The sequence below is a fragment of the Canis aureus genome, chromosome 18, assembly GCF_053574225.1.
Source record: "Canis aureus isolate CA01 chromosome 18, VMU_Caureus_v.1.0, whole genome shotgun sequence".
Taxonomy (NCBI): Eukaryota; Metazoa; Chordata; class Mammalia; order Carnivora; family Canidae; genus Canis; species Canis aureus.
In genome coordinates, this window is record NC_135628.1 from 24,364,976 (window position 1) to 24,378,786 (window position 13,811).

The following is a 13,811-nucleotide window of genomic DNA, read 5'->3' on the forward strand; positions in this document are numbered from 1 at the left end:
TTAGAAACACTGGTTTAGGAAGTTTTGCATGTAAGTTTGTTTCATGTTTTTAACTTGATTCATGTGGTAAAGATGGTGTATTCTATATCTTAAAACACAACTCAATCTTAAAAAATATATTTAGAAGTGCTTCTAAAATATAATGGTGTAATCTAATATCATAACCTCCCTTTTTCTCTTTAGAATATTTTGTATCTTAATTTGGAGATATTCCTAAAATGTTATTATTCATTGTCTTTTGGCATTTTTGAAATTTGGGACATTGTTTTGGGTGTTTTTTAAAGTTTAGCAAATTTAGTATTTGGATTTTATTAATAGAACTTTTTTACTATTCAGTTTATTTTATTTAATAAGTATTTATTGAACCCATATAATGTGCCAGAAATCACTTAGAAATGTAGCAGTGAACAATATAGTCCTAATTCTTGATCTTTTGGATTAGAACTTGTATTCTGGTAGGTAAAATAGACATTAAGCAAATACTTAAATGTATAATACAGTGTTGGGTAGTGATAAAACCATGAAGAAAAATAAAGTGGAGTAGGAGGAAGTTTGTGTTGAGGTTCAGGAGGTATTGGTTGAATCAGCTCTGAATGAATTAGGGAGAAAAAATAAAACTAGGGGCAAGAGTTTTCCAGGAGAGGGAGTAGTTGTAACTGCAAAGACCCTGTGATAGAAAATGTGTAGTATGTTCAAGAAATTATAGAGGCAGTTTATGGGTACAATGCGGTTTGCCTGAGTGGTCCTTTTAATTGACTGTAACTTTAAGACAGGCATATGATTAGAGGCTAACAGACCTCAAGTGTGTTATGAAATCAGTTGTTTTGTGAAAGAGCCACATAGTGTCTCTTTGGTGTTCTGGGCATAAGGAGCCCAAAGTATGGAGCGACCACTCAGGGCCTACTAACACCTGAATGGTGGTATCCTTCCAACTTTTTAAAAATCTTTTTCCTACCTATGTTCTTCAGGAATAGCTCAATGTAAAAAAAAAAAAAAAAATTAATTTGCAAGATTTTCTGAACTTTTCCCCAACTTCTATCCCTGCTTTAGTCATTGAAAGGCATTTTAATGTCACATTTCTATTACTATTAGAAATCTCTCTGAGGATAGTCTTCTTATCTGCAAATGGATTTTTATAAAAGTTTATTTGTAACTTACTTGTTTTAGAATCCATAATGTATTTTAGAATGGAAAGAAGGTACATGATTTTTAGGTTCTCATTAGACCCATAAAAAGCCCATTTAATACCTGAAAATATACTTGAAGTGCAGCTCTCTTAGTAGTACTGTAAAATCTACCCACCAAATATAACAATATGTCCATGAGAAAATACGTACAAAAATTCAAACCAAATACTGTTAATACATCATATTCTAATGTTCCATTTACTTGTCTCAAATATATTCAAGTTAGGTAAGTCAAATACTGCCTGTTTTTCTTACATTCTATATCTTTCCTGATATTTTTCAGGTATGTTTGTAAAGGAGTCAAAAAGTGTTAGCTCCCAGTTCTGACCTTTGTGAGCTGCATAATTTTGGTTATAGTAGATAGTCTCTTTGTCTCAATTCCCATATGTAGAAAGTATGGATAATGATATTTTACCTACAATGTGTGGGAATTGAACAGGTTCAGGTACTTTGAAAGTACTTTGCATGTATTAAAATACTGCACAGATAATGCATTTCTCTCTGTCTTGGTTTGACATGCATAATTTCATCTAACCTCACTGTAACATAATGATTTCTCCACCCCTTTGAAGCTGTCTTCATTTGGTTCTGCTTTCATAAAACAAAAGCTCATTTAATTTTGGATTTTAATTGGTTATAAGACCTTTTGAAAGTGTTTTGATTAAAATTGTGTGTTAATGCAGACTTGAATAAATTTTTTTGAATAAATTTTCAACATATGATTTCATAATTTCCCAAATACTTGTTAGAAAATATCAATTGATTTAACCAAAGTTTTCCCAGGTATTTAAAGATGAGGGATCTTACACAACAATACAAGATTGCTGATGTTGGTCCACGAAGAAATTTAAAAAACCCTACCTTGAAAGCCAAACATTTCCCTTCCAGTTTTTCTTTTTTCCTACCACCCTGAACCCAATTATTCCAAATTCCTACCTTAAAAATGTCTCTTGTGACATAGGAATGGGGTTACTTTGCTTCCAACCCTCCACTTTCCTGTTACCCTTGCTGTGCCACAGTAGACGCCTGTTGCCTCTTGACAACCACTTTGGGAGTGAGAGAAAAATATTCCTTAACTGTCAGAAGTTAGATAATTTTTCAACAGGAAAGACTAGTTTGACTTAATGTTTATTGAAGTGTAACTTTCACTACATCTTGTGTAAGTAATACTGACTTTAATTGTACCCAATATTTACATATTTAGCATATTTGAAATAAAAATATCCACTGTATGTTAGTTTCTATTCATTACAATTACTGGAAATAGAAAATTTGTTTAGTAAATTGATTTAAATCTATTGCCTAAGTTGGTTAAGTGAATGAATTATAGTTCATGGAAAATACAATAGTCTAATGTTTTGAAAAATCAGTACCTTGTAAATCTCTTCACATATCTATGACATGTGTGTGATCATTGTATATGCTTTAAGATGGTATTTTTTTTTTTTTTGGTAAGATGGTATTTATAAATAAGAGTCTCTTATGTTAACTTTCTGATTTAAAAAAAAGGTCTATGATATAGATTCAGTCAGCTCTGTTAGCTGGGTAATGCTGGCATGTGGTGGGAGAGAAAAGGTTAGAGATAACTCCAAATTGTGTTTCAAATAAAATGACAGCAATGTTTAGATTTCCCAGGGGCAATCAACCATGGTTACGATAGGGATCTAGATTTAGGGGTGCTGTAATTATTCAGCTATTCCACATACATTGCTGTTGGATGCTGCCTAATTATAAGCTCAGGAGGGTGATATGATGATAACTACCTAGGGTTCCCATTTCAATTTCTCCAACTCTATACCTAATCATGTATAAATTGACATGTTTTATCAGGAAGATAGGATATTAAGGAAGAAACTTCTTACAACCTAACTATTTTAATAAGTTAAAAAGATATGGTATAAATAACAATATCACTTTAGAATTATAGATTATTTTAAAGTTTACAAGTACTTCCAAATACATTTATTTTGAACTGTTTGGCCTTCCACTGGAAGTAAACTTGCAAAGGTTTGCTAAATAGCTTAAGCAGTAAATAGTTTTGCTTTCAAAAACATGAAAACATTTATATATTTCAGTAATTACCAATCAGGGAAAACGATTTATATTTCATATGTTGATGTCATTCAAATATAATTTAATCCTTGAATTAACACTGCCTTTTTTCCAGTTGCTAGAACCTGTCTGTCACCAGCTGTTTGAATTCTATCGCAGTGGAGAAGAACAGTTGCTTCGATTTACACTGCAGTTTCTTCCAGAATTGATTTGGTGCTACCTTGCAGTCTCAGCCAGCAGAAATGTGCATAGCAGTGGATGTATTGAAGCTCTTCTTCTAGGGGTTTACAATTTGGTTTGTATTTAATGCACTTAACAAATGTTTGCAAAAAGCAAATATATAACCTTTTAGGCAAAAATGAATACATAGTATCAACTACTTTTCAGTTTAGTAAAGCTAATATTTGTTTTCATACATCAAATGATTCATAGTTCATTCTCTCAAAAATAACTCTATGGAGGTTGAAAGCTATATGGGCATACATATAATTATGTAAATAAAATTTTTTGGATTGATTAAAGACTAAAAATCAGACCATTTCAGTTCTTTTATGGTGGTATCTAAAAATAATTAGTGTTGAATTTTAAATTTTTCAAATTTAAAATCTATTGTCTGTAAATTGTCTTTTAATGACCTTCATAAAACGCTTGGGAGAAAAGATCTAGTGAAATAGGTAACACCAAAATTTCATAAAATCTGGACTGTCTCATGAGTTCATACTACTGATTTAAATATAGTTTTCATTACTCTTCTCTTTGTGTATCGATTAGTAGGTATTCTAGATATTTAAGGTTTGTTATTTTTAAAAAGGAAAAGAAATTTAAGGCCTTGTCTTGACATATTTCATAATTATGTTAATTGGTTTAGGGAATGTAACTATTTACATGAGAAAAATCAGTGATTATTAACATACTACACATCTCTATTTCAGCCATCCTGTATTACTATATCTTAAAGAGGAAGATTAACTCTTAGTGTTTATAAATAATTCATAATTGATTACCATAGTTTATGATTTTTAGCTGACTTTAAAATTCCTTTCCTTTCAGGTTTCTTTTTAGACTAACAGTTTAAAATTAGTTTTTAAGCTTATGCATAAGAAATAAATATTTTAAGATTTTTTTTTCACTTTTATAGGAAATAGTTGACAAACAGGGACATAGCAAAGTATTGAGTTTTACGATTCCATCTTTATCCAAACCATCTGTATATCATGAAGTAAGTGACATTTTATCAAAGTAAATTTTTTGGTTCTAAGATTTGTAGGTCCTATAAATGAGAGTCTGGTTATTGAGGCTCCTCCCCCCAAATTGATTAATTTATTGGTATCTTAAAAAGTAAAAAACGCCAGAAAAAGTATTTACTATTCCCAAAGTGAAATGAGGAATCAGAATCATAAAACTTTAAAATCTGATTGTTTAAGAGATCTATTGAAATATTGATTTTGAAATATTTTTCTCTTCTGATGGATAAAAGTAGTCTAATATTTTTATATGTGGCAATTATGTATTTCTGGAGTTGAATTTTTTATTAAGTCCTTATTTTAATTCAAGTGTAGCTTACATACAATGTAATATATTCAACAATTCTATATATCATCTGTATTGGTATAAAAGTTTTGAAGTTAAACTATTTTTATTTCTATTTGTGGTTTAGTTTTTAATTATTTTTAAGCCTTTGAGCAGAAAATTTAGTAGGGAGTCACAATATTCTTAAGAAATGATGTTCATGGAGATCATTCTTAGTGGTGTATATATTAACATATTTTCAACAGAATGGCTTTTTTTTTCTTTATTCAAATGCCTTTAGCCTTCCAGCATTGGGTCCATGGCTCTGACTGAGAGTGCACTATCCCAGCATGGTTTGTCAAAAGTTGTGTACAGTGGACCTCACCCCCAAAGGGAGATGCTGACAGCACAGAATAGGTATACCATGGAGATATAACTTACTATCCCACTACACTGATATTTAAGAAAATTGTTTTAATAGATTTATAAGTAATGTTTAATAAACTCTATGTGACAATTTAACAAATATTTGGTCATTTAATACAAGAGAAAAACACATTGTCTTGCTTCTTTATACTTCGATTCAGATGTATTTTTAAAATACATTTTTAAAATAAGTTTCAGATGACTGACTTGAGAAGTCTTTTTTTTCTTTTTAGTTTTGTATTGTTATTGATATGGTTATATTGTATGGGTCTATTCTATAACATAGTATCTTTCCATAATGTCTGCCTAATTATGGTTGACTTCTTAGAATTCTAAAGGCTTGTAAATATTGTTTTCATTTGTCTTCAGGTTTGAAGTGTTAACATTCCTTTTGTTGTGTTACAATGCTGCCTTAACCTACATGCCCAGTGTTTCTCTTCAATCATTGTGTCAAATTTGTTCAAGGTAAATAAAAATTCAAATTTTTTTAATATTGAAATATATGAATCTAGGATTGCTAGTTTGTTATATACCTAAGTTATTTTTGTTTTGTTTAATCCTTTGTTTAAAACATTCAAGAAGTTAATATAAATCTCAGCCTAGCCAACATACAGAAAGCTCCCAGTAAATGACAGCTCCAAAAAACATAATGAAGAGGGTAAAGGTGAATAACATTTTAGTGGAATATTTATTTTTTTTATTTTTATTTTTTTAAAGATTTATTTATTTATTCATGAGAGAGAGAGAGAAGCAGAGACACAGGAGGAGGGAGAAGCAGGCTCCATGCCGGGATCCCAACGCGGGACCCTATCCCGGGACTTCAGGATCGCGCCCCGGGCCAAAGGCAAGGCGCTAAACCGCTGAGCCACCCAGGGATCCTTTCTTTTTTAAAGATTTATTTATTTATGCATGAGAGAGAGAGAAGCAGAGACACAGGAGGAGGGAGATTAGTTGAATATTTAATCAGAAAAGAATCATGCCGTATAATTAAAAGGATGGAACTGTTAGGACCTTTTGATTTTTGGCATGTGTTTGGTTTTTGTTTTGTTACTTTGTTTTTATTTATTTTTATTGTGCTCTAATCTGGTACCAAGAACAAGTAAGAGATACTGGTTTTTAGGCTCTGTTTGCTAAAAAAAAAAAGAAAAGAAAAATTGGGCCAGAGGTTGCTTAAATAAATTATGATAGTTCCTAAGTATACTATGCAAACGTTTAAAAATTGTATTTTAAATGGGTATTTAATGATAGTATATATGGTATGATTCCAGCATTGACTGAGTATGACCAGAATATTAATAATACTTATATCTAATTAGTGGAATTGTGGTTTATTTTCATTTTCTCCTGTATGATTTTTTATCATTCTTTAAATTTTCTATGGTGAACATATTACTTTTTAAAAAAGAAAACAAAACAGAAGACAGAAAATGCCTTTGGTAACTCAAGTAAATAAGGGAAAAATGGAATTAAGGGGTTTTTAGACTAATTTAGTTTTGGGGAACTTATTTAGAAGATGCAATTTTGTTTTTTTAAAAGATTTTATTTATTTATTCATGAGAGACACAGAGAAAGAGGCAGAGACATAGGCAGAGGGAGAAGCAGGCTTCCCCACAGGGAACCTGATGCAGGACTTGATCCCAGGATCCTTGGATCACAATCTGAGGCGAAGACAGATGCTCAACCACTGAGCCATCCAGGCACCCCTAGAAGATGCAACTTTGGAAAGTTGGTAAGAGGGAGGGTGTCTAGAGCAATACTTAGAAATCAAATCAAAACAAACAGAAAAGCAGAAATTGATACCTAATAGGATAGAAAACCATGCAGGACTAGAGGGAGAAGGGAAGTAACAAGGCAGAAGACTTGTTAGAGAGATAGAGAAGTGGGGAATCTTTCAGATGACTCCTGAATTGGAATTTAGTTATATTTCCTAGACCTTGGAAGGCACCAATTTGCTGATATTCCTATTTGCTGAGTTTTTCTAACATGTTTCTCATTTTAAATCCTTTAAAGGCAGAGGTGTCCAGAGTTTTGAATTTCACGGATCTATAAAATTTCAAAAAAAATTAGACTGGGTGGGGTATCTACATAACATTGCCACCCTTTTATTTGTCAAGTCATTATGTTATAAATATCTATCATGAACATTATTTAACAAAAGGGAGACCATTTTAACACCAAAAGAGGTTGGTGGCGGGGAGTAGAAGAGAGGGACAACAATTTATATGTTAAAAATGGGATGTTTAGCTTTTCTTGTTTTGTATTTCACTGTGGTCTAGGGAAAACGTTGTTAATGGACTAAAATGAATGTGAAGACCAGTCAAGTCCTTCAGAAACATTTATTTAAGGGGTAACTTGATGCAGCAACTTTTAGCTGTAGAATTTAAAATGTACTACAAAGCCCAGGTTCTGCTCTAAAGTAGTGTCTTACGTGGTAGGACCCAGGAATAATGTTCTAATACATTTGAAGTTCTAATGTTCTAATATAGATAGATGTCCTAATATAACCTCCTAAATAAGAACAACTATTGATATTTTCTTGAAACTACTGATACAAAAGTTAGGAAAGAACATGTGTCACTGGTTTCTGTCCTGTGTAACTCCTATGAACTGCTCTCTAATACAATTACTTTTACATTCTTGGTAGAAAATTGTTAACATGCCAGTTTTAACTAATGAGAGAACTGGATAAGCCTTCAAAAACACAAGTATTACCTGGTTTTAAAAACAAAGAGAAATACAGATTAAAAACTAGCTTATAGGGTTTTGGCCAAAGAAGATTTTAGTAGAGACATTAGATTAATTCTATGCCAAAGAAAAATTGAAAAAAAGAAATTTTGTATAGATGTTCACCAGTTGTTTTTCTGTTTTTTTGTTTTTTTTTGTTTTTTTTAGATTTTATTTATTTATTCACGAGACAGAGAGAGAGGCAGAGACATAGGCAGAGGGAGAAGCAGGCTCCCTATGGGGAGCCCGATCTAGGACTCGATCCCGGGACTCAGGGATTGCTCAACCACTGAGCCACCCAGGTGTCCCAATGTTCATCAGTTTTAAGAAAATGAGGGAGGAAAGAGATCTAACTAATTCAAAAGACATGAGCTATTTAAGTAATGCTAACTCTTAAGCTACAGAAGGTGATAGAAGAGGAACTCTCAAATTTGTCATTCATATCTTTTTTTTAGTTTGCTTTTTTTTTGATTCCCTATTACTGTGCTCTCAGTATCTTAAAATCTAGTTATTTCTCTTAATTCCTGATTTTCTTAATCATTTATCAAATATTCTAATTAAGATATTTTGTACAATTTTAAGACTAATAGAAAAGAATTAGAAAACACTTGTATCTAATCAAGCAAAGCCTCCTCCATATCTATTGAAAGAAAATTGATTACAGAACTGTGATGACAATAAGTTATAAATGGTTATGATATTTAAAGAACAAGAGCTTCCTGATGATCTTAGTCCTAGTTTAGATTTTCCTACAGAATAAAGTCATCACACTGTTTTATGGCTAATCCAGCTTTTTGGCCACATGGCAATTGTTTGAATTTGCTGCTCAGTTTAGTTGTTGATGACTATGCCAAAATGATTGAGTGGGTCATCTAGGAGGAAGGATATATATATATATCCAGAAATATGTCATGGAATATTTGAGCTAGATTCAGTGACAATGTATCCCATTCTTTCTTTAACTTTCGGATTATAATGAATTGTGGAAGTAATTAAAACAATCTTAGACACTTCCTACCCTTCACCATACATACAAATCCATTCTACTCAGCAAAAATCTGTTTGGTTGCTGTAAGCTTTGCTTTCCTGATTCAGGCTTATGGCCAGCTCGATAGCCTGTTTTCCTGCTGTATGGCATGTACGGACACTCAAAGAAGAGACCTGAAAAGAGTCAAAAGAACTAGACTGAATGAGTTTCAGTCAATAAATTTTTGTTTTCCCTAATACTAAACATTATATATGGCCCTCCTAAAAGAAATGTAACCACCAATACTGCAAGTAAGCTTTGTTGGTATATACTGAAGTCCTCTAAACTGTGGGAAATAATTTTCTTTTTTTACTGTTGACTTCTTTTGTAACACAAGGCTGTTTAACAAATGGCTTATCTTGCCTTTTGATGTAGAATATAAATTTTAAAGATGAAACTATACTAAGCTAGTAAGTTAAATTCTTTCCCACTGTCAAAGGGAGTCTCCTGATTTTCTTTACCTGTGAGTCACCTAGTTGACTGACTAGGATGTATACTCCTATGAATTCTTGATCAGTGTATTTGTTGTTATATATCTACAGTAAAACCCTGCCTGTCTCCTCACTACTAAATCAGCCTTCCTGACCATATAAACAGATTTCTTCTATTAAGAATACCTTTGAGCAATTAAACCACTCTGTGGATTAATTCTCCTGATAAAGCTATATATATGTGTGTGTATGTGTGTGTGTGTGTGTATATAATATGCCCACATAATATATATCAATATATATTTTTATATTTATATACATACACACTTAACACAGTAATGCCACCTTATCATCATTTAGTAAATGACAGCTATTATATATTATACAGTAATTATGAGCATACATGTTCACTATGGATGCTTACCATCTCTTTTTTCTTGCCTGTTTGCTACTACTATCAACAGTTCTAGAGCATATCTTACACTAGATCATTCCTTCTTGAAAGAACCTATAGTTGACTTTTCACTTCTTATTTTATTTATAAACTTTTTTTAACCTATTTAAATATTCTCCATCCTTTACAACCCAATTAAAACAATCTTTTCTCTTCCAACTTGAGCACAATTTTGTGTGTGATATTCTCTTGAGGAAAGTGATAGGAGATTCAGACTTTATTAAGCTCCTCATTCCAAAAAGCAGAAGCATGGGAACAGAATAGTGTCCAATACTGTGCAACAGTTCTTCTGTTTTCTTTTTTTTCCCTACTTCCCTGTTTTCTCTTCACCTGAACTTCTTATTTCCCTTTCCCCACTACTTAAAAAGCAGAGCAGAAAAGGAAGAGGATTTAAAATTGTTTTGTTTTATTTCATATCTATATCTGTTACCCAGCTGGAGAGGAAGTAGAACTGGACCAAGTTATAAATATTTCTCAAATTAAAAATTAGAAAAATATTTTTCCCTTTATTCAGCTAATTTTTACTACCCGGTCTGATGATCTGTTAGTAGTTAATCTATTTTCTTTTCTAGTTTAGATTCTGGCATATTCATGAATAAATACTCCCTCCAGTTAGCCTCACTGGAATTGTGCCTTCCGATTATTTTGTGGTTTATAACTCAAAATATTTTGACAACAATCTCAAAAGTTTACTTTCAGGCTGGAATGAGACAGTGTCTTTCAACAGTGTCATGGCAACAGTTTTCCTCACTAAAAATTGATACTTAGAACTTCCTACCAGAAATATATTTACTGGGGATCCCCAGGTGGCTCAGAGGTTTAGCGCCTGCCTTCGGCTGGGGTGTGATCCTGGGGTCCCGGGATCGAGTCCCGCATTGGGCTCCCTGCATGGGGCCTGCTTCTCCCTCTGCCTATGTCTCTGCCTCTCTCTCTCTCTCTCTCTCTCTCTGTGTGTGTCTCTCATGAATGAATAAATAAAATCTTAAAAAAAAAAAAGAAATGTATTTACAAAATATGCCTTCCAAAAGGATTTTTATTTTAATGTGGTCTATGAATTTGGGAAACATCTATATGTGACTGAAGAGTAAATTTAATACAGAAATAGGAGTTATATCACTCAGGTGCTTTTGTGTAGGGTTGAGTCCCTATGTTTTGAATTTGTAAAAGAAAACAATTTTAGGATACTCTTTTGAAACAGAGGAGTCAGGCATTCATAGGGCATTGATATTTTTATTTTGTTCTGCATTTTATTTAAATTGAATAAAGGATCTCTGAGAAAAGAATATCCTTAAATAGATCAGAGAACTAAAGAGTAAATCAGAGAATTCTTGATTAAAAGGAATGGAGAAAGGAGGGTTAAGAGGTACTATTAATGATGCAGCTGGATAGGACTGGATTATTTTGTGTCTCAGCTCAAATGTCACTTCCTTGGAGAGACCTTCCATGGCCATCTTTCTAAAGTAGCACCTTCTTACCTCAATTTATTTTCTTTTTTTTTTTTTTTAATTTTTTTTTTCAATTTTCATTTATTTATGATAGAGAGAGAGAGAGAGAGGCAGAGACATAGGCAGAGGGATAAGCAGGCTCCATGCACCGGGATGCCCGATGTGGGATTCGATCCCAGGTCTCCAGGATCGCGCCCTGGGCCAAAGGCAGGCGCCAAACCGCTGCACCACCCAGGGATCCCTGCGCCACCCAGGGATCCCCAATTTATTTTCTTTTAGCACTTCTTATAACACTATAATTACCTGGTTTCTTCATTGGGTATATAGTCTATCAACTGCTGGAACTTCACGAAGTCAGGAACCTTTGATGTCTTGTTCTTTATGGTGTTCTCAGAGTTTAGAAAAGTGCCTGGCATATGGTAGAAACCTAGGAACTGTTTGTTAAATGAATGAAAAATAGATGATCTCTTCCCCCTTCAGAGATTTATGATCCATTAAATACAACTAAGATTAAAGGAAATAATTTGGTTTTTGCTTTTTAAAAGTCTTACATTGATAAATGCAAAATTCCTGCAGTCAGTTGCCACAAATGTGTAGTTTTTGTAGTTATAAAAAATTAACTGCTATGGTCTAAAAGTTTGTATCTTCCCAAAATTCATATGTTAAAATATTAATGCCTAATGTGATGGTATTAGGAGGTGTTCTCATAGCCAAGAGATGGTACAAAGTTCCCTTGTTCCTTCTGCCATTGAGGATATAATGAAAAGTCTGTAACCCTGAAGAGAGGGCCACTGCATTTTTTATATTTTGTTACAGCTGTCTGAATGGACTAAGACTAATCCTTTGCATTTCTGAATAAATGTTTTAGTATAATCTCTAACAGATTTCCTCATGGGCAGCTAGTAGAGGAAATGAGAGAACCTGGAATCTTGTTTCTTTTGTTAATCTTGCAAGTGTCTTAATATTTGAGAGAAATGTTTCTCTAGTTCTTACCTAAAGTAAATTTAAAAGTTGATTGACCATTCTAGACCTAGGGCAAAGTTGTTCTTTAAAAAAAAATTGTGTATTAACTGCAATAACATTTTTTTTGTTCATATTGTGCCTCCTGAATCTTATACTTATTTCCTTATTTCTAAACCCGTATATCCAATCCAGTAGCCATCTCTATCAAGATGTCCTACAGATACCTAGTAAAAGTTAGAACTCTTTCTGCTGCAACTAACTGATAATCTATATAAAACTAGATTATACCAGAGAGAAAAATTTTTGGCTCTTTGTACCTGGGAAGAGTAGGGATGGAACTGGCCTCAAGATCAAGTAGATTTAGGGACGCCTGGGTGGCTCATCAGTTGAGCATCTGCCTTTGGCTCAGGGCATGATCCCTGGATTTCAGGATCGGGTCCCACGTCGGGCTTCCTGCATGGAGCCTGCTTCTCCCTCTGCCTGTGTCTCTGCCTCTCTCTCTGTGTCTCTCATGAATAAATAAATAAAATCTTTAAAAAAAAAAAATCAAGTAGATTTAGAGGCTCAGTTGTTATCTGGATATACTCTCTCATCTCTCTCATCTTCTTCTGTTGGCATTGTTTTTTTTTTTTTTTCTTTCTGTAGGTAGGCTTCCTTCATGTGATAAAAATGGTGACCACAAGGAGCTAAAAGCTTACATTATTGTCTACCTTTAATGAACTCAGAAGAAAGCACTCCTTTCCTGTTTTTACTGTGAAAAACCAGGCAACAAAAGACTGGCGTTGCCAGCCTGAGGCTTCTACAAACCCCTCTGAGGTCATGTTTGTTAGTGTTATTAGAAGAGTACTTATCAGTTTAAATATTGGTTTGGCTGTTAAAGATAAATAAGGGTAACTTAAATGATATTTATTTTTCTTTCCCATAAAAGTCCAAGTTGGCAGATGTTTCTAAGGTGTTCAGTCTCCTTCTTTCTTGAGATTCCGCCATTCCCTAGGATGTTACTCTTGTCGGAATGGTGATGGATCACTGTTTTTACATCTGCCTTCCATCCTGCAAGAAGGGAGAAAGAGAGAGTGGAAGGCATGCAACTGCTCTTTAAGGGTGCAGCCTAGAAGTCGCACCATTTCAGCCAGCACACTGTTGTCCAGAACTAATTACATGGTCACACTTAGATGCGAGGAGGGCCAGGAAATGTGGTCTCTTGTGGGTGGCCACTGTTCTAGTTAAAATTAGTTGAGGAGCATGGAGGAGAGGGTACCTTATATATGTTATTAAAGGGAAGAAGGGAAAAATAGATGTTAGGGTACTGACCTTGTCGCAGGTGATTTTGTTATTTTATTTATACCACAATCACATAATTATACTTGACGATATAGGGAAAGACTAGTTCCTAAAGGTAAGAGGAGTAGAGGTGCTATTAAAATAAGACATTAGGGTGGCTCAGCGGTTTAGCACCTGCCTTAGGCCCAGAGCATGATCCTGGAGTCCTGGGATCGAGTCCCACATCGGGCTCCCTGTATGGAGCCTGCTTCTCCCTCTGCCTGTGTCTCTGTCTCTCTCTCTCTCTCTCTCTCTCTCACGAATAAATAAATA

The 13,811-nt window shown here is 33.6% G+C and overlaps 1 protein-coding gene across 11 annotated transcripts in view; it reads left to right on the top strand.

Annotated features, from left to right (window-relative positions):
- The window catches only part of HYCC1 (hyccin PI4KA lipid kinase complex subunit 1), a 123,195-nt gene that overhangs the window by 56,307 nt on the left and 53,077 nt on the right, over nucleotides 1–13,811 (top strand). For all 11 annotated transcript variants that reach the window (XR_013356741.1, XR_013356736.1, XR_013356738.1 and 8 more), the window contains exons 4-7: nucleotides 3,355–3,534; nucleotides 4,378–4,458; nucleotides 5,050–5,165; nucleotides 5,544–5,639. Coding sequence is in view for 5 of the 11 variants with exons in the window: in XM_077856553.1 (XP_077712679.1) it covers nucleotides 3,355–3,534; nucleotides 4,378–4,458; nucleotides 5,050–5,165; nucleotides 5,544–5,639 (473 nt within the window). In the remaining 6 variants the exon portion in view is untranslated. The remainder of the gene's footprint in view (nucleotides 1–3,354; nucleotides 3,535–4,377; nucleotides 4,459–5,049; nucleotides 5,166–5,543; nucleotides 5,640–13,811) is intronic.